The sequence below is a fragment of the Palaemon carinicauda genome, chromosome 31 (genome assembly GCF_036898095.1).
Source record: "Palaemon carinicauda isolate YSFRI2023 chromosome 31, ASM3689809v2, whole genome shotgun sequence".
NCBI classification, from domain to species: Eukaryota; Metazoa; Arthropoda; class Malacostraca; order Decapoda; family Palaemonidae; genus Palaemon; species Palaemon carinicauda.
Window position 1 is genome coordinate 71,620,692 of NC_090755.1, and position 26,301 is coordinate 71,646,992.

Below are 26,301 nucleotides of genomic sequence, written 5' to 3' on the forward strand. Positions count from 1 at the left end.
CGATTGTGACGTCATAGAGTTGCCGGAACGTATTTCCGTCATCAGGATTAAAAACTTTGCACCTAAAATATAGTGCACAAACAAAACCTCTGCATACAAAATGTGAGGATCAACCGACACTTTCGGTAACCTCACCTTGCATACATCACTCGCACAAACACGAAAATTAAGTTATCACTCATGATAAACAAAGTAAATAATAATAATAAAACACGATTGCCAAAACCCTAAATCAGTGTACTTCACCAAATGAAGTCCAAAAAAGCGAAGAAGGGAAAATTATTCAAAAAACTCTCAATGGTGGACCGACGATGTTTTCAATCCAGCCGGCAGAGATGAACTGAAGTCTTGGACACGGGAATGATTCCTTGGACCACCCTGTGACGGGTGGTACCACCTACCTCCCAACCACCACAAGGCGGTTGCCTCGTTTTGAAAAATTCTGCCGATTTAGAGATATCAGCTATATATATATAACTGCCAGGTAAGTACTATTCATAAAAACACAATTAAAGAAAGGCTAGTCTGCCAGTCAAACACAACCGGGAACAGATGTGTTACCACTGAGACGGCTGGAATTCGATTGAAGGAACTCAGTAGCTACCGGCCGGCAGTCCCCCACCCCCATCTGGGGGATAACTACCGGTCCGGTCGTTAACGACCTTGTTAAGGTTTTCTAACGTATTTTCCAGCTCGCGCTAGAATATCTCCTATAGTAAAGAATGAGGGTTTGTATTTAGTGTAGGAACAAATACAAATTACTTCCAAACTTTTCATTTGTTCTGTTACTGGAATACAAACCTATGCTATCTTTAGGGGTTGACTCACACATTAGGAGGGTGGATGTCCCTGCCAATCTGGTTTTTTGGATTTACCCGGGGCTTCCTCTTTTATGTAGCTTGATACAAAAATAAGGAAACCCTAACACCTCACTAAAACTTGCTAAGCATGGTCTGTGGCCTACACAAACTGTGTGTTGAGATACTAGCAATGTGACTGTCAAGGTATAAGTTATTCCAAGTCCATAAGAATTGACCGAGTTGACCAAGACATTCCCAATACCACCTTGCCGGGGTATGGGGACATAACAGTATTGACATAATGGTATACCTGCAGTAGTTGAGGCCAGCTTGTGCAGAGGACCCAGGATGTTGATTTCCCAAAGAGAGGGGAGGATGAAGAAACGAAAAGAGCAAGTCATTCCTTTTCATTCACTCAGATAAAAACAGTGCCCTCATTCTTCTGCTACTTGTCCATTAAGGTTCTTGAGGTAATAAACCAGCTGTTGTGCAGCCACCACAGGACCGATAGAGAACGTATCGAGTCTCCTGTGGGTCACGTCTTGTAGGTAATAGGCGGTGAAAGTTGTCTGACGCTTCCACACTCCCGCTTGAAGAACCTGCACCAGAGCAGTTTTTTTTTTGAAGGCCAGGGACGTAGCTATGCTCATAACATCATGCGCTCTTGGTCAGCATGTTGGAGGAGGATCCGTATTTAGTGCATGGTCAATGACCCAGTGTATCCAAGCAGAAATCGTGTTCTTTGTGATTCTCCTCTTACTTCTCACAGTGCTGATGAAGAGCAAAGGCACTCGGGGACGAGCTGCTGCTGTTCTTTTGAAGTAGGGCCTCAAACTCCTTACTAGGCATAGTAATAGATGATCTGGATCGTTGGTTACAAAGCGGAGACTCATTATCAGCAAGGAATTGAATCTAGGATCCGTTACCCACAGATTTTGAGTCTTGGCAACAAACTTAGGGACGAAGCTGAAGTTTACCTCTCCCCATTACCTTGAATGGGTGATGCCATACGAGACCATGAAGTTCGCCGACTCGTTTGGCCGAAACCAGGGTAAGTAGGAATACAGTCTTCCATGCGATCTGTTGCCTGGCGTAATGGTTCATAGGGAGGCCTTTTGAGAGACCGAAGAACCTGATCCACGTTCCAAGGAGGAGGTCTCACTTCTAACTGAGGACAGGTAAGTTTGTGACTCCCTATGAGAAGGGAAAGTTCTAGCAATGAGGAAATGTCCACTCCTTTCAGTTAAAAGGCAAGACTCAAGGCTGAGCGATGACCTTTTACCGCCAAAACTAAGAGGCACATTTCTTCCCGCAAATACAAAAGGGACTCTACTATTGCTGGAATAGTGGCATCGAGTGGAGATACTCAAGGCTGAGCGATGACCTTTTACCGCCAAAACTAAGAGGCACATTTCTTCCCGCAAATACAAAAGGGACTCTACTATTGCTGGAATAGTGGCATCGAGTGGAGATACCCCTTACACGACACTAACCACAGACGACGTTCCACTTTGCCTGGTAGACTGAGTCTTATGATCTTCGCAGATATCCAGACATCCTCTTTGCACCTTGTTGCAAAAATCTTCTCTGAGTGAGATGCTAGATTGTCTCCAAGTCTGAAGACGTAGAGAAGCTACGGCTTTGTGGTAAATGTTGACATGCGGTTGTCCGAGTATATCGTATCGTGGAGGAAGTTCTCTCGGAAGCTCCGACAGGAGCTACAGAAGGTCTGAGAACCCTTCAGTGTAACGCCATAGCGGAGCTATGAGGGTCAATGAGGGATTGACCAATGTTCTGGCCTTGTTAAGTACTCTTCTCATAAGACAGAACGGTGGAAAGGCGTAAACGTCGGTGTTATTCCACCGTTGTTTGGATGAATCTTGCCAGAGAACCTTGGGGTCCGGGGCTGGGAGCAGTACAGTATAACAGAAGCCTAAATTTCCAGGACGTTGCAAACAGATCCTCAGTCAGAGAACCCCACAAAGTCAGGACTTTGTTGGCCACTAGATGATCCAAAGACCATTCGGAACCCACTATCTGAGTTGCTCTGCTCAGGTTGTACCACATTCCTTTTGCCAGGAATGATGGGAGCTGATAGTGAGACTGAGTGGACTTCTGCCCAACTCAGTATCTCTACTTACAGATGGGATATGGGCTGCAAAAAACTACCTCTTTGCTTGTAGATATAAGCCACACTACTGTGGTGTTGTTACTAATCATCACCACCGAGTGACCCGCCATGAACTGATTTAACTTTTGAAGGGCCAGGTAGACAACCTTCATCTTCAAGAGATTTATGTAAAGGTACTTCTCAAACTCTGACCAAAGGCCTGAGGTCGTGTGGTGCAGCACATAGCCCCCCCCCCCCCCCCCCCTCACTTCTTTGATGCGTCAGAAAACAGCATCAAGTCCAGGGGAAGGACGAGAAGATCGACACCCATCAGCAGATTCTCATCTGCTCTCACCACTCAAGGTCCGTCCATTCCTCTGGTTCCATGGGTATCAGAATGTCTGGAGAATTGAAGGCTTGATTCCTGTTGGACTTTAGCCGCCATTGGAGGAATCATTTCCTGAGGCAGCTGTTGGGAACTAGCCAAGTCAGAGAAGATAGGTGTCCAAGATACACAGCCACCTCTGGGCTGGGAGCTCTTCTTGTCTGAGAAAACGTCTCACAACCTTACTCAGCTTCACTACCCTGTCGTCTGATGGGAAGGCTTTGTGCAGGTTGGTGTCTATCATCATTCCTAGGTATACCAGTCTTTAAGTGGGAAGCAGGGATGACTTTTCAAGGTTTGCCATGATCCCCAGATCTTGGCAAAGCCTTAGAAGTTTGTTTTGGTGCTTAAGAAGGATTGCCAGTCGTCCAGATAACTTAAAGAGACAGATACCAAGCCTGTGAGCCCAAGATAACACAAGGGCAAACACACTTGTGAAGGCCTGGGGTGCTGTGGAAACACCAAAGCACAGCACCCTGGACTAATATTTCTTGTTGTCCCCTCTGAATCTCAGATATTTCCTTGAAGACGGATGGATTGGGGTCTAGACGTAAGCGTCCTTTAGGTTCAGTGTGCACAGGAAATCCTGTGGTCTTACTGCTTATCTGCCTGTGTCTGCCGTCTCCATGCAGAACGAAGTCCGTTCGACAAACTTGCTCAGAGCTGAGAGGTCGATGACTGGTCTCCAGCCTCCAGACACCTTTTATCACAAGGAGGAGTTGACAGAAGAAGCCTGGGGAGTCATCGAGGACCTCCTGGAGAGCGCCCTTCTCCAACATAGTCTGGACTTCGAAGCTTACCGACACTAGAGTCTTGATCAGTGAAGGGGGAGATGAAATATATGAACGGGACGCCGTTACCCTGAACGAATCACGGAGAGCGTCCAGGGTTTGGCTCCGAGCTGCATCCACCTGCTCCAGCAACACTGTAAGCATCCCCCCCCCCCAGTGGACAAGTAGGGGAATGCCTACCCTAGCGTTTACAGTTACGGCCACCAACTCTAGGTTGTCTCCTTCCACGGGAAGACTTGGTGCCTTTCCTGTATTTAGCAAAAAGAGCTTCTTAAGACACCTTCTCTTTTGCTGTCGTTTTGCTGGTTGAAGATTTAGGTTGGCTGGTTTGCGGAGGAACTGGTAGTCTGTAGGTCCAGGATGCCAGGGCTCTATGGAGGAGGAAGTCTTCGTTAAACTTCCTCCATCTCTCTGCAGCCTGTTCAACGTCTTTAGGCACAAACAACGAGGAACATTCCAGAGAGGAATTCCGGATCTTCGCAATCTCGACATTAGGGACTTGGTGATGGAACCTCTCAGCTACTGCTTTCCTGTGCTTCAGGATGGTGTTGGTACAAAAGTTCACCACTTGCTGGGCCAGGAGCTAGATGGTAAGGGTACCCAAGAGTAAGGTCTCCATCGCCTTCCTGGTACTTTCTTTGGAGAAATCCTCAGTCCGTACCAGGATCCCTACAGATCCCAACAAAAGATCCAGTTATGAAGTAGCCTGCATGGCTTACTTCACTACCTTCTCTTGATTCAGGATCTCTGGGGCCGAGAAAGCAGCCTGACAACCGAAAAGCCTCTCCAGCGAAACCCCCTTTGTCAACTCCTCTAGCAAATAGTGAAGAGGGAGAGTCGAGCGGGGCTCGTCCAGGACTACACAGTATCTCCTCTACTGAACACCCGCAGGTGGGAGGAGCTTGGAGGACGAGCCTGATCAGAACGATGCAGAGAAATCAGAAAGCTGAGAGGCAACCTTACACCCAACACTCTTCAGCACCCGAGACTAAGGCAAAGCTGCACTGTACTTCGGGGGCTTCCGAGTGCTTCAGACACGATCCAAGACTGTGTCTTTGACCTCTTGAGGAGCCATTTCCAGGTCTGTCAATCCATTGAGGGCCCTTATAGAAGCCACAACCTGCCAAAAGGTGCGTTCTGACTCCCTTTCGTCACCTTCCGATGTGGGACTGGCAGCATGATTTTCATCATCCACCAACGATATCTCGTCTCGGGGTGGGTCATGGTCGATATTAAGCTGGCTGACTGATGGTCCGACCTCCTCTGTGAGTCTCGGAATCATAGACGAGGATTTTGGCAGCATCTTGGAGTCATTCGGCTCCCTCTTAGGAGAGAGAAAGGTCTCCAACATTAAAGGGCTGGTATGACCTGACGGATGCTCGTAGAGGGAAGGCTGGAATCCTCTATGGAATCCAAGGCTGTGACACTGCAGTCTCGTAGAGCCTCTTCCATAGGGGACGTCCAGGGAGAGTCTGAAAAAGAGGCTTCCCTGCAGTGACGAGGAAGCAAGAGGTCGGGGAGAGGAAGAAACGGCAGGGTTAGCCTCTACCCTAAAAGCCCTGACTGGAGTCTGCTTGACCCATGATGACGCAATGACATCTGGAACCCTTCTCTTTCTCTTCAGGGAAGGCAAAACCATGGCTCTTTGCCTTGAGTCTGAAGATAAGGCAGACTCTTCCAGGGAAACCCAGGGAGCCTCCACAGGGCACGAGGATAACATACCTGGCCTGAAGGTCTGTGTTACTGCAATGAATTATGGTTTGTGTGAAAAAAAAACTTTATGGTTTGGATGTTATGAAAAATACTTTAGCAAGTTTCAAATTTATCTATTACATTTTTTTATAAACCTCAAGTGGCCCCCCCCCCCTTTAATACCTTAATCTGTTATTGTTTCTTTTAACAAGTAATGCCAGCAAAACCCTAACCCCCAGTAGGGAGACAAGTAGAGGTACTAGAATAGGAGTAATATTGCATTATCCTGCACCTGTTTACGTTGCTGGTCAGTCTGGTGAAGACAGTTAAATGCAGGTTTGCTTGGAGATTCCAGTTAGAATTACAATAAAGTAAAAAAGCATACTGCAGATATTTGTCTGTGTATAGTGACGAGAACATTCCTCTACCTTATAAACTACAGTGAACTTGGTACTGTATAGTGATCCAGCAATGAATAGATTCTCAACAGTGATGCAGTGAAACAATTTAGACATTTCTTAATGATGTTTATTGAACTAGTACTCATCAAGTTGGCATCATAAATTGTGGATAGCATCCTTGATGTTAAAGAAGTGGCTTTACTGTTATCTATATAAAATCCTAAGGTTTTCTTGACCCATACACCTGGTATGGCATCTACAAGATTGAAGTTTAGCCTTCATGGTAGAGAAGGGTACCTTCTCATTTGCTCTCGCTAGTGTGTTACAATAATTTCATAACTGCCTTTGAAACACCCTTGACAAAATATGAAGGATAAGATATAGAACCCCTAGAGAACTGTAATTAATTGTACCATAGGTGTGCATTCTGCTTTGTATTTTGAATATGTTTTAGTCTATTAATTTCACTCAAAATAGCTTAAACATAACTTGAAGTCATATTACAGTATTTTTTTTTTTTTTGCTCAGGAATGAAATAAACTTTTTTTTTCCCTTTATCTTATAAACAGGAAGTGTTTCCTTCCATTATAGATGTCCCATTCTCAGCCACGAATTTTGTCTTTTTTTTCTCATTATCATTGGTTTTTTTTTCCTCTACTAATGTTTGTATCTAAATACCCTGAAAAGGCTTACCTCTGAATAATATTAAGCAATTACAGTTCTAGCTGGGTACCCTTGCCCAGTATAAAATCAAGGGGTGGTGCCCCGTGCTTCGTTCTCTTGACCTGTTACCTAGATTTTTGGGTATTCCATCATTTTACCTTTTTGTGTAGTAAACAGTGTGGTCGGCACTAGGCAGTTTGGGTACTACCTCTGGCCACAGTCCAAAACCCACTACAACGTAATGTTGCTTCCCTGTAGAAGAGCCAGCCAAAGAGAAGGGTATAGCAATATGAGACTTCTCAGCCCAGCAGCAGTTAGTATTACATAAAGCCTATCAGCCGATGAGGCAAGGCACCACTTATAGCTAGGGTAGTCCACAATCTACCTAGGTCCTATTCCTTGTAAGAGTCATAGGCATCACAACAACAGTTCTTTGTGAGAGAGAGACAGGGGAGTATTGCTTTCACAAGGGGAAGATAATAATCCTGACTCCTTTAAAGCACTCCCGGAGAGTACAACAATCTTCCTTCTTATAAATTCCTATGGATGAACAAACCCCGGAGGAACCTACAGACACAGCAGGGTTATTTTCTGAAGAAGGGAAGGAGCTATAAAGTTTCTCAGCATCAACTTAAGTGCTACCAAGTCAGATACTGACTAGTCCCTCTTAGAATTATTCTTCTTCACAAACTCTAGTATACCCACTGCATGGTAGGCTATGCCCTACACTCCTCACAACAGGAAGATTGATTGATTGATTTGTGGTTTTCAGGCATCCTGACATCTAAGGTCAACAGACATGCTCTCGGCAAAAAGAAGAGAGCTTGCTCAAATACTGGCCACGACAAAGGCTGGTCATACCAGGACAAAACCACATGTCTGCCCATGGGGTACTTGTCCAAAATCCAATATTACAAACACACTGGACTTCTTTGTACCGAATAATGTCCACTGAAGTTCCGGCCAGGACGCACACTCCGGACACGTGGAAGCGGGCGAGCACACTCTGCCCCGACACATGGAGCACTAAGTGTACGGATCGATATTCAACTTAGAGAGCCATGCCCCGCATAACTTACCTGCCTTGGGCCCGGGACAGCGATGTTGGGATTCCATAAGGGAAATCACAAGCAACACAAGGAAGGGATATGAACGGGAAAACACAAAGGAAACACGTGGAACACAATGGTGGGTCGGACGGGATGTGAGAGAGAGTGGCGAGATGTTATCTACGCTGCGACCAGATGCTTACTGGCGACAAAGACCTAGTAGCGCACCCACGCGCGCTGACCCCGGGTCGCCTCAGGGCACGTATCCATCCGCCACGGAGGGACCCAACAAGGGAAAACGGAGATAGGGGAACTGCACAAAATTCTTGGTCAGTTAGGGAGGAGATCCCAGATACTCCTAAGAAAGTAGTTCGAGGTAAGTACTCCGTGTTGAAACAAACCAATATTACAAACACTCTGGAAAGATAAAATAAAAATACTAATTAGCCAGATTAAGGATGCAGCAAAGTACATGTGTACAGAACTGTGGCCAAAGTCAATGTGAGGTTAGCTCTACCAGTTAGGTGGACAGGGCCTAACTCCCACCAGACAGTCAACTACTGTTTACCTTGTTAAAAAGGTTTCGCTGAAATTATACTCCTATTAAAGATTGATGGTTTGTATTACATGTAAGAACAAACATCTGGTAAACTGTATATCAATCCTGACTAGCCTATGTGAAGATTATATTCATCAAAAGAGAAGCTATTATCTGGTATATACATCTGACAAAAACAACTTGAGTGACATTAACCACAGCATCCTCACCAAAGATATAATTCAAATTCTTCAAGTTAGAAATAGAGAAGACAATTGTAAATCAACAGTGTGTATAAATACAATTCAATATTGTATTTCCGCAACTACAAAATTTCAGTACATCTTGATATCATTACCATATGCAGTACATATAGTATAAGGAACAGTTAAAGCCCCTGGTTTACAAACAGAAGTTTTAAAATGAATTTTAAATCAAATAACTAAGGAATTCATAAAAAACACTTACTTGACATTAAGACTAGAATTATGTGGTTGGTTGATCATCCATGCTCTGCATATAGGATACAGTGGTGCACTTAGCTCAAACTGAGCCAGGTCAACACTGCGGTCAAACATCCTCATAACAAATGTATGATGGAAGCCAGAATCTCGCAGATCTATCTCTTTTCTCCGTCTCTTTCTTGGAGGTCTTGTAGTTCGCCCACCTTGCAGTCCCACTTTTGAACTATAAAATCACAAATAGTACAGCTGTTAGAATTTATTACAGTCAATTCAAATAAAGTAGTGTATATTATACTACAACTTCATGATTATCAACAATTAAAAATGGCAAATTATTTAACGTAATTTGTATTTTTCCAAATTACACAAAACTGTGTCCTTTACATAGGAGAATAACAGCAAAGCTTGGAATATTACAGTTAAAAATTATAATAAGGTATCACCAACCGGCAGGTAGTTACCTATTAGTAGCAGGAAGGTAACAACCCCCTGCTGGCTCACTGAAAACCACTTAGATAGCAGCAGGAATTTTCGAGGGGGGGTTGGTACTGACGGTAAAGTATGAGTAAAGGACTCAGGTTTGTATACAGTAGTTAAGAAAAATACAAATGACTTTTTAAAATTTTTTATTTGTACTTACATAAAATACAAACCATTGTCCTTTACATAGGAGATTCATTCTTAGCTGGGACTAAGTACACATTCTAACTGGCTGGAAAACTTATCCCAGGAACTCAAAACTTGTGCATCGGTGATATTGAAAGAGTTAAGATGCCTTTCACCATGTGTACTAGTCATTCAGTAATACCAACGGGTTTATAGCCCTGACTTTAAGAGGTGTACCGAGCTGAAAATCTGTGTCATAGACCTGGCAAAGATATGTGATGGGTTTTCTTGAATTACCTTGCAGGGAACACATACATGATTATGGGTTTGCTTGGTTATGTTACATTTCCCCTTGCAATGAGTATGTGGAAAAGACTTCTGTACCTGTGCACAGAACAGCTACACTCCGAGTGGGGCTTACCTGTTAACCGGATCGAGTCCAGCTGGCAAGGATCTTTGATGCTGTGCCCCAAGAGAAGGGAAAACTGAAAGGAAAAGAAAAGGCCGGTCATTCTTTACTTTCATCCCAGACTTACATGTAATCTTGCTCTTGATCCAAAGTTAATGGTCCTGTGAGAGGAGCCAAGGTAGCTATACAACTTGCTGTACATCTACAACAGGCCCCAAAGAGAAAGTATCTAGGGACCTGTGGGTTACATCCCGCACAGTCTTTCCCTCTGGATGCACCTTGTATAGAGCTTCATTGGCCAGGATTGACCAAGGAAGCTCAAGACAAGGCCTAGGTAGGTAGGTAGTATGTTGGCCAGGGCACCAGCCTCCTTTGAGATACTACCGCTAGAGAGTTATGGAGTCCTTTGACTGGCCAGACAGTACTAAAATGATATTTTCATTATAAAATAAATTTTTTAATATACTTACCCGGTGAATATATAAATAGCTGACGTCTCCGACGGTCGACAGATTCCAAAAACTCGCGAGCGATCGCCATGAAGGCTGCCGGGTGTGCCCACCAGCGCCGACTATCGGCCAGATACCGCATATACTTCTCAACCAAACCAGTTCTTCTCAGTCCGTAGGGTCTCTATCAGGGAGGAAGGGAGGGCCTTTAATATTATATATTCACCGTGTAAGTATATTCAAAAATTTATTTTATAATGAAAATATCATTTTTAAATATTAAACTTAGCCGGTGAATATATAAATAGCTGATTCACACCCATGGTGGTGGGTAGAGACCAGTATTAAAACAATAAAGGCGTATATGCTCAAGAGTTTTTGACAACTATTCAAAAAACAAACTTAAGTATAGGTACCTGGTAAGGAAGCTGACTCTGATAATTACTCTGCCTCATTAGTCCGCTATCCTCACGAAGCCCAGCGATCCTCTTAGGATGCTGAAAGACTCCCAGGAGCTGCTATATCCAGGGTGAACACCCCTATAACAGGACCTCATCAATACCCTTAATCTGGGCGCTCTCAAGAAACAATATTTTGACCACCCGCCAAATCAAAAAGATTGCGAAAGACTTCTTAGTCTCCCGTACAACCCAAAATAAGATTAAAAATTTCAAGAGTAGATTAAAAGGATATTGGGATTAAGGGAATGTAGTGGTAGAGCCTTCACCCACTACTGCACTCGCTGCTACGAATGGTCCCAGTGTGTAGCAGTCCTCATAAAGAGTCTGGACATCTTTCAAGTAATATGAAGCGAATACCAACTTGCTTCTCCAAAAGGTCGCGTCCATAATACTTTTAATGGATCTATTTTGCTTAAACGCTACTGAAGTTGCTATCGCTCTAACTTCATGAGCCTTGACTTTAAGTAAATTACGATCCTTCTCACTTAAATGAGTGTGTGCCTCCCGAATCAAAAGTCTAATAAAATAAGACCACGCATTCTTAAATATGGGCAAAGAGGGCTTTTTAACGGAGCACCATAAAGCCTCTGAACAACCTCGTAGCGGTTTAGTTCTGGATAAATAAAATTTAAGAGCTCTAACGGGGCACAGCACTCTTTCAACTTCATTCCCCACAATCTCAGAAAGACTGGGGATTTCAAATGATTTAGGCCAAGGACGAGACGGAAGTTCATTCTTGGCCAAAAAACCAAGTTGAAGAGCACATACTGCTTTATTAGTGGAGAAGCCGATGTTCTTGCTAAAAGCATGTATCTCACTAACCCTTTTAGCCGAAGCCAAGCTCACCAAAAAAAGTGTCTTGAGGGTAAGATCCTTCAGGGAGGCTGAATTTAATGGTTCAAACCCGTCTGACATAAGGAACTGTAGGACCACGTCCAAGTTCCAAGCAGGAGTCGAAATATGACGCTCCTTGGAAGTCTCGAAAGACTTAAGCAGGTCTTGGAGATCTTTGTTATTAGAAAGATCCAAACCCCTATGCCTGAAAACAGAAACTAACATGCTTCTGTAGCCTTTAATGGTGGATGCAGAGAGGGAGCGACCGTTTCTCAGATAAAGCAGAAAATCCGCAATCTGCGCTACAGAGGCACTAGAAGAGGAAATAGAGGAGGACTTGCACCAGTCTCTAAATACCTCCCATTTCGACTGATAGATCCTGATGGTAGAGGATCTTCTAGCCCTCGCAATCGCTCTAGCTGCCTCCTTCGAAAACCCTCGAGCTCAAGAGAGTCTTTCGATAGTCTGAAGGCAGTTAGACGAAGCGTGGGGAGGCTTTGATGAAATTTCTTTACGTGAGGCTGTCGCAAGAGATCCATCCGCAACGGCAGACTTCTTGGAACGTCTACCAGCCATAGAAGTACCTCTGTGAACCACTCTCTCGCAGGCCAGAGGGGAGCAACCAACGTCAACCTGGTCCCTTCGTGAGAGGTGAACTTCTGCAGCACCTTGTTTAGGATCTTGAAAGGTGGAAAGGCATAAACGTCCAGGTGAGACCAGTCCAGCAGGAAAGCGTCTATGTGGGCTGCCTCTGGATCTGGAACTGGAAAGCAGTAAGTCGAGAGCTTCTTTGTCAGTGAGTCGCAAAAAGATCTATGGTGGGTTGACCCCATGTCATCCATAGCTTCTCGCACACAGTCTTGTGCAACGTCCACTCCATGGAGATGACTTGTCCTCTTCTGCTGAGGCAGTCCGCCAAGACATTCATTTCTCCTTGCACAAATCTCGTCAAAAGAGAGATGTTACTTGCCTTAAATGGAGTTCCTTCTGATCCGTGGACCAAAGACCCGAGCATTCCAGACTGTCCAGTGGAGCTCCCTAACCCAAATCCGATGCATCTGAATACAACACATGGTTTGGGTTCTTGATCGCAAGAGAAAGACCTTCTCAAAGTCTGATGTTGCTGTCCCACCAAGTCAGACATGTCTAGACTGAGTTGGAGATTGGGAAAGAGATACTCTCTAAGCCCTCCTCCTTGTTCCAATGGTTTAGGTGAAATTGGAGAGGGCAAAGGTTGAGTCTCCCCAGAGAGATAAACTACTCCAGCGATGAAAGAGTTCCCACGAGGCTCGTTCAAACTCTTACAGAGCAACTGTTTTTCTCTTGCAAGTGACGGACTTTTAACAGAGCTTGTTCCATTCTTGTGGGAGACGAAAAGGCCCGAAAAATTCGACACTGTATCTCCATTCCCAAATAAAGAATAGTCTGGGATGGAGTACTGTAAGTTACGACTTCTCTACGTTCACTATGATACCTAGCTCCTTGGTTAGGTCTAATGTCCATTAGAGGCTCTCCAGACAGCGATTTAATGACGACGCCCTGATTAGCCAGTCGTCAAAATAAAGGGAGGCTCTGAATCCTCAAAAAATGTAGAAAGCTTGCTACATTTTGCAAGAGCCTTGTAAAAACAAGAGGAGCAGGAATGAGGCCGAAGCACAGTGCTCGAAATTGGTACACTACTTTCCCGTCCACAAATCTCAGATGTTGTTGAAAGTTTGGATGAATCGGGATGTGGAAGTATGCATCCTGAAGGTCGAGAGAGACCATCCAGTCGCCTTCCCTTACTGCTGCCAAGACAGATTTGGTAGTCTTCATCGTGAACTTTGTCTTGACAATGGACACATTGAGCGCACTTACATCTTAAGTACTCCTGCAGTGAACGTGGCTGCCAGATCATTGGAGCCATCCCTGATAGCCTTGTTCATGCATGACATAATTGTACAGCAAGACATTGACAGCTGGAGAGACCTTCTTACTTAAGGCTCCCAGGGACCAATCCAACAAATAAAAACTTCAAACGCTCGAAAAAACTCCTAACAGGAGATGGTCTAGCTCTGAAGCAGACCATAAAATCTTGGAGCGTCTCATGGCTAGACGACGAGGAGAGTCCACTAGGCTTAAGAAGTCTCCCTGGGCAGAGGCAGGTACTCCCAAGCCGAGAACTTCTCCTGTGTCACACCAGACGCTCGAGCGAGAGGCTAATTAAGAAGGAGGAAAAGCAAAAGCAGACTTTCCTAAACTTCTCCTGGATTCCAACCAGTCTCCCAGTAAGAGCATGGCTCTCTTGGAAGAACGAGAGAGAACTGACTTCGTATATGTAGGAGTCGAAGAAAGTCATGCCAAGAGTAAACTCAGACGGCGGAGCAGCCGTTACAAAACGAGTAGGACAAAATTTCACTAAAGAAATTCATAATTATAAAACAAGGGATTGTTGGACCACCCTAGGATACTCCTCTTCTGAATGACTCCCCAAAGGTACATTAGTTGAAAGGGGGTCATCAACTTCTTCAGAAGGCACATCATCTGATAAATCTAAAGTCTTGCGAGAAGGAGATTTATATTCAGAATGACGTGAAGGAAAAGCCTGACAGGCTACATCAACTTGTATATGAACAGAAGTTAAAGTTGGAGGGTCGATGTCACGTTGTGACTGCAGAGAATGTTATTCTACTACACGTCGTGACAGAAGTAACTGACGTCTCTCCTGTCTTATGGCAAGGACGTGCTCGACGAGCAACGTCTGATACCTTTGAGGGAACGTCTGTTCGTTGGTTTACACCCCTCACTCCCTTAGGTCCTACGACATTCCTTCTCCCTGGTGCAGGGGAGCCTGAAAGAGGTCTCGGACTAGGCAAGCAACAAGCACGAACAAACGAACCCTCCGCAACACAGAACATGTTTTTTGCACTTTCTTCACTGATATCTCATTTTTTAATAATTTCACATTAGACATGAATAAAGCTGATTTCTACCTGAAGCACGCAATTCTCCCTTAAATCAAAAGGTTAGAATTGCGAAATGAGTCGTATAATGTAAGCACATTAGTACAAAATGAAACACACATGCAAAAATCAATAAACATATACATATATATCGAATAAAACGGAAATATATAAGGTTAAAAAGATCAGTGACTGGGGATGAGACTAAAAACTAGTTCACTAAGGACTACGTTTTCAATCTCTCACCGTACAGTGCCTTTGGATGAGAATAAAAACTAAAACGTTTTATCCTCTCTCCCCGTACAGAGACTTGGGACGAGAGTAAAAATCTGAATCGAGAACAACATTACTCGCTCCCAAACTCCTTGTACAGAGACTTGGGACGAGAATAAAGATCGGATCGTTCTCTCTCTCTCTCTCTCTCTCTCTCTCTCTCTCTCTCTCTCTCTCTCTCTCTCTCTCTCTCTCTCTCTCTCTCTCTCTCTCTCTCTCGTCACTCACAAGAGAATGGCTCACTCACTCTTCGTCAATAACAGGTTATTTGACTAAAGGAAAAAACTGAAAGGACTAAGAAATTGAAAATTAACATGTTCCTTTAAATTAGTATCTAAAAAACTTCAGTTTGAAAGAAGAATGAACAAAACGTCAAAATCGATTTACTCTTTCTGCAAAGTGAAAACGTGATTCTCTCTTTCTCTATCGTAACGATAGAGCGCAAACTGCGTAGCATAAATAAACCAAACGTTAGTTCATCTTTGAAAAACAGCACGAAGACTATTCAAAGAATAAATTTCTTAAAATATTTTCTAAAAATATTCATCTCATCACTCTTACAGAGCAACTGTTTTTATCTAAACAAAAATAAAAGTTGAATGGGCTCAACGTTGTTTAACTTCGTTTTCCAAGTCAGGACCGCCTACAAAGAATAGGTAAAGGCCGCATATAAACAAAAACATAAAATTTATCTCGGTAATTAGTATAAATGGAAAGCTAATCGAAGAGGACTAATAAAGGCGGGTGAGATATAAAATATATAGAGGTAAATCTATAAATATCAACAATAATTTATAAAGTGATAAAATAAATACTAAAAGCCTTTAACACACTTCCGTACACTGAGGGAAGGGTCGGCCATCTTTTCTCTATGGAAAAACCAGAGTGAGATTAAAAAAGCAAGGGCAAAAACTTTTCCTCTCCTTTCAAAAGCATTTCTTTTGAAGATAGTATTGAATAATCAAACACGGCGAAAGCAATAAAACCAAAACCAAGTACTTCACCAATCGGTAGAAAACTCGAGGTCAAGCGCGAGCGGAACCAGTGTTGTCTTTAACACCGACAGAGAAGAACTGGTTTGGTTGAGAAGTATATGCGGTATCTGGCCGATAGTCGGCGCTGGTGGGCACACCCGGCAGCCTTCATGGCGATCGCTCGCGAGTTTTTGGAATCTGTCGACCGTCGGAGACGTCAGCTATTTATATATTCACCGGCTAAGTTTAATATTTAAAATTGGATCCTTCTCTCTGGTTATGGTTCTTTCCCTTTGACTTCATATACACCGAATAGTCTGGCCTATTCTTTACAGATTCTCCTCTGGCCTCATACTACACCTGACAACACTTAGATTACCAAAAAAATTCTCCTAGACCCAAGGGGTTAACTACTGCACTTTAATTGTTCAGTGGCTATTTTCCTCTTGGTAAGGGTAGAAGAGACACTTTAGCTATGGTAAGCAGAGTTTATATAAGGACACTCCAAAATCAAACCATTGTTCTCTAATCTTGGGTAGTGGCATAGCCTCTGTACCATGGTCTACCACTGTCTTGGGTTAGAGTTCTCTTGCTTGGGGGTACACTCGGGCACTATAGTCCATCTAATTTCTCTTCCTCATGTTTTGTTTAAGTTTTTATAGTTTATATAAGAAATATGACAAATTCAAAGATAATTTGTATTTTTCCTAACCATACAAACCTTAGCTATTTACATTGGGTTTACCTTTTAGCGCAGCTGAAATGGCTCGCCATTAGAATTTAACGAAGGTGTATTACCCCCGCGCTAGTTAGCGGGGGGGTAGGGGAGTGGTAGCTAGCTACCCCTCCCCCCCCTCACACACAGATGAATGCTCACTTTCACTTAGAGGTAGGACTTGTCTTGGGGGACAGGGCTGGCGGGCAAATTTGTGTAAATAGCTAAGGTTTGTATGGTTAGGAAAAATACAAATTATCTTCGAATTTGTCATTTGTTCCGTAACCGAAATACAAACCACGCTATTTACATTGGGTGACTTACCCCTTAGGTAGGGTGGAAAGTCCCCAGCCATACTGGCTTTGGCTTTACCCGGGGACTCAGAATCCGAGTGAGTCGCACTCGAGAAAAGGAGTCCCTGCACCTCACAAGTTCCTTGCTCCGCAAGGAACCGTGTGGCCTACATAAGCTTGTGTGTGAAGGAAGAAGTGTGACCCGTCCTAGGCAGTTGACCTGGAGTTCCAGAAGGAACTCTGGGTTAGGACGTTCCCAATACCACCTCGTCAGGGTATGGGGGACGCGACAGTATTGACTCAATACTCGGAACACAAGGAAGCATGGTTTACCTGCAGAGGTTCGAGGTCAGCTATGCAGAGACCAGGATGCTGCTTCCCCGTAGAGGGGATGATGAAGAAAGAAATAAGGGCCAGACATACTTCTTTCCTTCATGCAGACTAAAACCTGATAACAATGCCCTCAACCTTCTGCTACCTGTCCAAAAAGGAGCCTGAGGTTAGACCAGCTGTTGTGTAGCCACCACAGAGCGATAGAAAACGTATCGAGACTCCTGTGGGTCACGCCCTGCAGGAAGCGGGCTGCGAAGGTCATTAGACGCTTCCAGACTCCAGCTTGTAGCACCTGCGTCACAGAGTAGTATTACTCGAAGGCGAGGGACGTTGCGATGTATCCAACATCGTGCTGTAGGGCGACGTGACGGGGGAGGGTCTGGAGACAGGTCGAGATGAATGTCTTTGAGTCCGGGCTGAGGAGGTATACTGGTGACTCTCCCCCGTGTCCTCCTTGTGCTCCCAAATCGGCTGCAACTGAGGACAAACTGCAGCTGTTCCCAAAGCTAACCTCTCGATTCCTTTACTGGCAAGAAAGAGAAGGTCTTGGGACATCAGATACAGAATGGAGACTCGAAATCTTGAAGGAATTGGACCGAAGGGCCGGGACCCCCAGATTCTGAGTCTAGCCAACAACTCAGGAGCAAACCTGAATGTTGCCTTCCCCTCTTCCTTAGAAAGGGCGGAGTCGTACGAGACCAAGAAGATTGCTTACACACTGGCCGTGGCCAGAGTGAGCAGGAGACCCAAGGCGGAATACAATCCGTGGCCTGTTGTAAAGGGTCTTGAGAAGATCTCTTAAGGGACTAAAAAGTCCGAGCCATGCTCCAAGTTGGAGGTCTTCCTCCTACTAGGGCAGGGACAATCGTAGCTTCGCATGAGCGAGGAAAGATCCAGCGGGCAGGAAAAAGTTATTCCTTTAAGCCTGAAGGTCAGGGAAAGGCTGAGCGACAGGCTTCATTGCCGAGAGCGGAAAGGAGTTTCCTCCCGCCGAAAGGCAATAAGACCGTTATTGCTGGAGAAGAGGCCTCAAGGGAAGAGCTATATCTCCCACAGCACCAACCACCGAAGACTCTTCACTTTGCCTGGAAGACCCCTGCGGATGACTATCGCAGATGATGCGACCTCTGTACCGCGACTGTACCGGGTTGTCTCTTCTTGAGGAGGAGGCGTAGTGTCTCCAGGCATGAAGCCGAAGCGACGCCCCGGTTCGGGAGAGATGTTGCAGTGTGGTTGTTTGAGTAGTCTGCGCCGTGGGAGAAGCTCTCCCGGGAGTTCCGTCAGGGGAAGCAGAGGGTCCAGAAACCATTCTGCGCATAGTCCCAGTGGAGCTCTCCCATTGAAAGGTTGACAGACAACCTGGTCTTGTTGAGACCCATTGTCCACAGACAAAAAGGAGGGAAAACGCAGGCGTCGAAGTTGTCCCACCATCACCGGAATGCATCTTGCCAGAGTCTCGGGGTCTGAGACTGGGGGGAAGAACAGCGGAAGCTTGAGGTTCCAAGCTGTCGCGATCAGGTCCCCCAGACCAGGACTTGCTGGTTACTCAAGGTCAAAGACCCCCAGGTACACTCTCTCTACGAGGCTCTGCTCGGATAGTCGGAGAGAACATTCCTCTGCCTGGAATGAGAGAGCCGATGGTGGTATTGAGAGTATCTCAATCATCCCGGTATCTCTACTGCAAGATGTGAAGGTGTGAAAATGCGTCCCCTGCTGGTTAGAACACGCCAGAATCATGAAGTCGACGCGCACGGAGCGACTCGGCAGGAGCTGTAGGATCTGTAGAGGGGCCAGACTACGGCCCCTAAGCCTGCCTGAATGATGGAGAGGTATCCTTCAGGTCTTGACCATAGGCCTGGACCGGAACATGCCCCCCCCCCCCCTTTCCTTTGACGAGTCCGAGAACAGCATCAAGAATGTGGGGAAAGGAGGAGAATATCCACTACCATCAAGAGGTTCCATAGGTCAACACCCATTGCAGGTCTAATAGTTCCGCTGGTCCCATAGGGGCCAGGAAGTCCGGTTAAACGTTGCCTGAAACCACCGGAACTTGGACCGCCCCACATGGAACTTATCCTGAGGCGACCGTTCGGACTATAGACGGGTCAATGAGGAAAGGAGAACTAGGAAACGTTCCAAGGTAGGGCTGAAAGCTCCGCTTGACTGAGAACAGGTACTGCGACTCTCCTCAGTCTTGCCACAGTCAACTGAAAGGAAGGCTCGGAGGATGTGGCAACAGAATCTGGCGTCCCCAGGTGGTCACCCATCCAAGTACCGACCAGAACCGACGTTGCTTAACCTCGCTGGACGGACGGGAAGCGGGGTTTCCAACGTGGTAAGGCCGTTGACTCAATATCATGGCCAGATACTCCAGATGTTGAGGCAGAAGAAGAGAAGGCTCCAAGCAAAATACCATGAACCCACACTCATGGTAAGCATCCGGAAGCTTGTCCCGGCACTGAAGAAGGTCGAACCCGAGCCTACCGGAGTTAACCAGCCCTCCAAAAAGCAAAGGAGGCGGAAGCCTGCACCTGAGCGGCCATGAGGAAAGCAGGGAGAGTTCTCTGGGGAAAAATACCTGCTATGCCATGGCGGGATAGCCATACTGCATCATAAGCAGGAATACTTGCAGTCTAGGCTGAATTCCACGAGCTCCCTGGGAAGATGGATGGAATGGAAACTGAAAGTACCCGTCCTTCCGATCCAGGGTTTAAGGAGTCCTGTCGCCTCGTTACCAGTCTGATCGATTCTGCTGTTCTACACTGGCCAAAGTTTGTTCGACAAACTTGATCAGGGCTGAGAGGTCGACTACGGAACTCCCCTCTCAGATCCTTCCTTACAAGAAAGGATCGACTGAAGAGGCCGGGGGTGAAGCCATCGATGATCCTATGGAGGACCTTCGCCTAAGGTATGGATCATTCTGCCAGCCCAACCGGGCAACTCTTGCCGACGCTATGGCATAGAGGTACAGAGACACTGAATTCGCTGACAGAGACGGCAGGCGCGATATCCTTGGCTGATCACAGAGATCGTGCGGGAATGGGCATCGGGAAGCTGTCGTCCGGATGAGTAACCTTGAGCATCCTTCCAACGAGAAACCTGCAATCCTAGAGTTCGTGAACTCTGCCGCTCCTTTTAGGACTATGCCCCCCCGGGGGAGCCTCCCATGCCATCTGTTCCTGACAGGAGGAAACTGCAATTGGATACCTTGTCTCAGTTGTCGTAGCCGATAACTTAGGCCGACGTGGTTGAAAAAAAAAAGGCGCTGGAGCCCTGCAGAGTCTGGAAGAAAGCGCCTTGGAGGAGTGAAAACGGAAGTCGATTTCCTCCGCACAGCCGCTATCTAAGTCGCTGTCCTTGGGCACAAACAAACTCTTCTCAAGGATGGAAGGGTGTCTGAGGTTGTCGACCTCCACAGATGAGACACCCGAAAGAAGCCCTCAGTCAGCCCGTCCAGATGGTACAACATCGAGCTTGTCCACAAGTTAGATACTTAACGACGAAAGGCCAAGGTGCCTGAGCCCGAGAGGAGGAAAGTACCCATGATCTTCCTGTAGCTTCCTTGAACCAAACCTCGGGCTGTAACCGAGGAGGGAAAGGACCTGGTAAGCCCCCAGAGGAAGGGGTAAGCAGTCACCCCTTGGCCGATGGAGAAATCTCGAACGGAAAGCCCCCCGCCAAAAATCCTTCCAGGGAATGACGGGGAAGGGCTAACCCAGGTTCTGGAAAGAGGAGTGTTGCTCAGACCTCCCTGAAGTTTCTTCCTATTCTTGCAAGTGCCATGCTCTGCGTTTACGGGGTGAGGCCGTGTTCTGGAAATACGCTCCAGAAGAACTTGCCAGGCTGGCCATGCTGCGAAAACCCCAATGGGAATCGTGGTCGCAATCGCCCTGGAGCTCGCGCGATGGTAATTCAAAGATTTGCGCGTGGGCGAACGTGGAAGCGCCCGTGCGCGGTCACGCAGGAACGCAAACGAAGGTGAGCGAAGGAGCGCAGAAGGAGGGCGAGCGTGGTAGGAAGGGCGAGAGCTGGTGGTCGGCGAGCGATAACCCATAGACGAGCAATGGATACTGCAAGAATTAAGCCGACGTTCGTGCGAAGAAACACTAGGTTCAAGCGATGGAACACCGTTGGTTCGCGCGACGGAACACCGTCTGTTCGCGCGACGGAACACCGTAGGTTCGCGCGACGGAACACCGTCCGTCCGCGCGACGGAACACCGTCCGTCCGCGCGACGGAATACCGTCGGTTCGCGCACGGGCGAACATTGGAGAGCATGTGCGCGGACGCGCATGAGCGTGGGCGCGCAGGCGAATGATCGCGTGGGCGCGCAGGCGAATGATCGCGTGGGCGCGCAGGCGAGCGGTCGCGCGGGCGTGCAGGCGAGCGGGCGCGCAGGCGAACGGTCGCGCAGGCGAACGGTCGCCCAGGCGAACGGTCGCCCAGGCGAACGGTCGCCCAGGCGAACGGTCGCGCGGGCGAGCGGTCGCGAGGGTGGGCAGGTGAATGAGCGCGAGTCCGATGCGGTGAACGCAAGCGTTAGCACAATGGCGAGGAAACGCGCTGCCGCGTGGGCGAGGAAGACCGCTGGCGATGTGGATCAACAGGCGATCGGTGGTGAGCTGGTGAGCGCTGACGCGCAGGTTGGCAATGGCGCGTTGTGGCATGTCGACGCGTTGGCGAGCGACGGCGAGCAGCATGCGCAGGTGAGCGGTCGCGCGATGGCGAGCCGCATGCGCAGGTGGGCAATCGCGCGATGGCGAGCGATAGTGATGGCGAGCGATAGTGATGGCGAGCGATAGCGAGCAGCATGCGCAGGTGGGCGATCGCGCGATGGCGAGCAGCATGCGCAGGTGGGCGATCGCGCGATGGCGAGCAGCATGCGCATGTGGGCGATCGCGCGATGGCGAGCAGCATGCGCAGGTGGGCGATCGCGCGATGGCGAGCAGCATACGCAGGTGGGCGATCGCGCGATGGCGAGCAGCATGCGCAGGTGGGTGACCGCGCGATGGCGAGCTAGTAGCTGGCGAACCATGTTCCTTCAGAAGCGTTGGAGAACGTTGGCGCGCCGGCTGTAACACACGCGGGCGATCCGGAGATCGCCGAGAGACAAGTGATCGCTGACGTGTAGAACGCTGTTGAATAGGCGATACTAAAATCGCCTGTGCGCGCTGGCGAGCAGGTGAACGCTGGCGAGCAGGTGACCGCTGGCGAGCAGGTGACCGCTGGCGAGCTGATGATCGCTGGCGAGCTGATGATCGCTGGCGAGCTGATGATCGCTGGCGAGCTGATGATCGCTGACGAGCAGAAGGCAAAGCGTGGAAGCCTGCGCATCGAAGAAGAGTCCTTGACCCAGACCTGAACCGAAGTTCTAGATCGCGAGGGCGAACGTGGGCGCACAGGGCGCGTAACAGGAACCAACAGGAACAGCAGGGATGATCATCATGAGAGCGCTGACGAACAGGAGAGCGCTGGCGAACAGGAGAGCGCTGGCGAACAGGAGAGCGCTGGCGAACAGGAGAGCGCTAGCGATCAGGAAGCGCTGATGAGCAGGAGAGCGCCTGTGCGCTAACACTGAGCAGGAGCAGGAGAGAACACAGCAGACGGGCGCGCAGGGGAACCCTGACACGCAAGGGAAGAACCCCCGTGGGAGGCAACCCTTTGCCCCGAAGGGAACGTTGTCCGTCGGGAGACAGATGTCCATCGGAAGACCGTTGCCTGTCCGCCAGAGACTGATGTCCGTTGGAAGACCGTTGTCCGTCGGGAAGACCGTTGCCCATCGGAAGACGAGATCAGACTGCTGTCCATCTGCACCAAGGCGGAAGATCAAGAAAAAGGAGTTGTAGGCTGCAAACGGAGATTCAAAAAGGCGTCTCTTAGCACCCTTATAGGGAGATGAGAGGCCCTTACGACGAGGCGGACGGTGGGTCTTACGGCGAAGGAGGCCAACAGCAACAGCAGCAGAAGAATCCTCCGAAGAGGAGTCTCTATGAGTGTACTCTCTCGCGAACGAAAGAGAAACCCTTCGTAGAAGAGACTGGTCAGCCAGTGACCTAAAAGGAGCAATCCTCTGAAGAGGGGCTCCTGCAGTTGCCCAGCCCCTTGAGCGAAACTGCAGGTGTGACCGCTCAGCACCAAGAGCATAGTCGCACGAAAAAAAGGCAAGAGAAGAACCCCCCAAAAGGGGAAAAACTCAAGCCTGGACAGGAAAAACTTCCCTCGGAAGGAAAGTTACCCGCCCAAGGAGGCAAGCCTCCTGAGAGTTCTAAAATGAACTGGAGAGCTGTCCGTCGTCACGGGAGTACTTCCAGTAGGAGACACGCCCCTGACGAAAATACAAGGGGGGAGGCAGCAACAGCCGAATCCCCTGGCCTCAACAAGACAGCTCACACCGTTGCCATATTACAGAAACGAACTAGATCGGTAACTGTAAAAAAATAAAACAAAAATCATTAGTACACATTTATTCCCCCGGGAAGGCTCCGAAGAGGAATCCCGAGGGAAAGGAAACAAGAATTACACAACAGGCACGTGCCCTCACAACCACTTACACTCACGGAAGGAGAGCTGTAACCAAAACAGAATTATAACAATTATAATTATGAAACTATGTAATTATGTAATTTAAAAAAGAATGAACACTAAAGAAAGAACGAAAACCCCGAAAGGAATCGTTCTACAAGCTGAAAAATTAATAACTACAATTAGATTCATAAACTAATTGAGACAAACGTACGGCGTAGCAACCCCCCCACACGGAAAGGAAGCTACAAGGGCGTAGTAACACGTAGTAAAAGGGTGAACGACCTTAAGAGAGAGAGAGAGAGAGAAAGACCGAAGTCAAACTCGATCGCCACCCATAAAATTACGCCGTGGTGGCCTAACTGCCGAGGACTCCACGTAGATATCGTGCACTACACACACAACTCTGAAAAGGAAACTTACTGATTTCTATACTCAAATATATATACAAACATGAAAACATGTTTACATATATATTGAGTAAAAGAAAAGTAAGTGATTAAGTAAAGACAAAACAAACAATGGCTGCCAAGAGAGGACCAAGACAGAGACGTCTGTCACAGTCCGAGCCAAAAGTGAAAGTGAGCATTCATCTGTGTGTGAGGGGAAGGAGGGGTAGCTAGCTACCACTCCCCTACCCCCCCCCCCCCCCGCTAACTAGCGCGGGGGTAATACACCCTCGTTAAATTCTAATGGCTCGCCATTTCAGCTGTGCTAAAAGGTAAACCCAATGTAAATAGCGTGGTTTGTATTTCGGTTACGGAACAAATTCATTTTGGTGTTGCTGCTGTTCTTATATTTTATGTTTTAGTTTCCTTTCCTCACTGGGCTATTTTCCCAGTGGGGGTCCCTGGGCTTATAGCATCCTGCTTTTCCAACTAGGGTTGTAGCTTAGCAAATAATAATGATGATAATAATAATCAAAGTGTCTCACCCAGAAGTGCCTCACCCCAGCATGCCTACAATGAAATCGTACTCTCAGTGATTCTCATTTTAACCTTTCCCGTGTTGACGAACAATCTGCTCACTGGGAAACGAACTCCTGAAGTTCATTTGAGGTAATGCCTCAGAACCCTAACCGGGCAAAGTAGCAGCTGATCTGGGTTATCGGGTACATTACGGAGACACTTGATCGTAAAGTACCCAAATCTAGGATCCGTTACTCACGGATTTTGAGTCTTGGCGATAAACTCAGGGACAAAGCCGAACATTACCTGGCCCCATCCCCTTGAATGGGAGACGTCATAGGAAAGACTATGCAGCTCACTTATTCTCTTGACCATCGCCAGAGCGAGCAGTAAGACCATTTTAAGAATCGGGTGAAGATCTGATGCCTGATGTAACGATTCATAGGGAGCTCCTTTCAGCCATCAGAGTACCCGAACAATATTCCATGGAGGTGGTCTAACATCCAACTGAGGACAGGTAAGCTCAAAACTGTGTATGAGGAGCGATAGCCTTTTACCGCCAAGACTGAGAGGAGATTCTCCTCCCGAAAGCATAAGAGAAATTTCTCTATCACTGGGATAGTGGCATTAAGAGGAGAGATACTGCTCCCACAACACCAACCACAGAACACTGCTCACTTTGCCTATTATATTGCAGCTGAAAGCTTCCAGATGTATCGACACATCTTTTTTGCAACTGGTTGCAAAAAGCCTCTCTTTGCAAGGAGATGCTGAATAACCTTCAGGCATGAGGACATATGGAGTCTACAGCTTTGTGGTAAATCCTTATGTGTGGCTGTCTAAATAGATCATGATGTGGAGGGAGTTCTCTCGGGCCCTCAGTGAGTAGCTGTAGAAGGTCTGGGAACCACTGTGTGTGATGCTATAGCAGAGATATGAGGGTCATTGATAGGTTGTTGGATGCTCTTACCTTGTCGAGTACTCTTCTCATCAGGCAAAACAGAGGGAATGCGTAGACATCTATGTTGTCCCACTGTTGGTGAAAAGCATCTTGCCAAAGTGGTTGAGGAATCAGTACCGGGGAGCAGTACGGCGGGAGCTTGCTGTACAGAGATGTTGCAAAGAGATCCACCATAGGGGAACCCCACAAAGTCAGGACTTTGTTGGCTACTAGATGATTCAAAGACCACTTAATGCCCAATCCAAGTCGCTTTGCTCAGATTGTCTGCGAGCACATTCCTCTTGACTGGAATAAAGTGAGCTGATAGTTGTCTTCTGACCATCTTAGCATCTCCTCAGTTAGAAGACATAGGTGCTGTGAAAAGGTACCTCATTTGTTTATATACGCCATCACCATAGTGATGTCACTCATCAACACCATGGAGTGACTTGACAGGAGCTGTTGAAACTGTTGGAGGGCCAGAGAGGCTGCCCTCATTTCCAGGAGGTTTATGTGCAAGATTCTTTTAGACTCGGACCTGAGCCTGGAGACCGTGTGATGCAGCAAGTGAGCTGCCCCCTTTCTTTTGATGTATCTGTGAAGAGCATCAATTACAGGGGGGGGGGGTGTCCAAGTGAAGAAGCCAAAGTCTACCCCTGCGAAGGTTGGAGTTTGACACCCACCACCTTGGATCAGTCCTTTGCTCGGGTCCCACACGGACCATGAGATCTGGTAGAACTGGACTGCAG

At 47.2% G+C, this 26,301-nt stretch overlaps 1 protein-coding gene and 1 pseudogene across 4 annotated transcripts in view; both read right to left on the reverse strand.

Annotated features, from left to right (window-relative positions):
* Positions 1-26,301, reverse strand: part of LOC137624524 (protein lin-37 homolog) — a 139,755-nt gene that overhangs the window by 82,937 nt on the left and 30,517 nt on the right. For all 4 annotated transcript variants that reach the window (XM_068355390.1, XM_068355391.1, XM_068355392.1 and 1 more), the window contains exon 3: positions 8,898-9,116. In XM_068355390.1, coding sequence (XP_068211491.1) covers positions 8,898-9,116 — 219 coding nt within the window. The remainder of the gene's footprint in view (positions 1-8,897; positions 9,117-26,301) is intronic.
* Positions 19,413-19,531, reverse strand: LOC137625108 (5S ribosomal RNA; annotated as a pseudogene).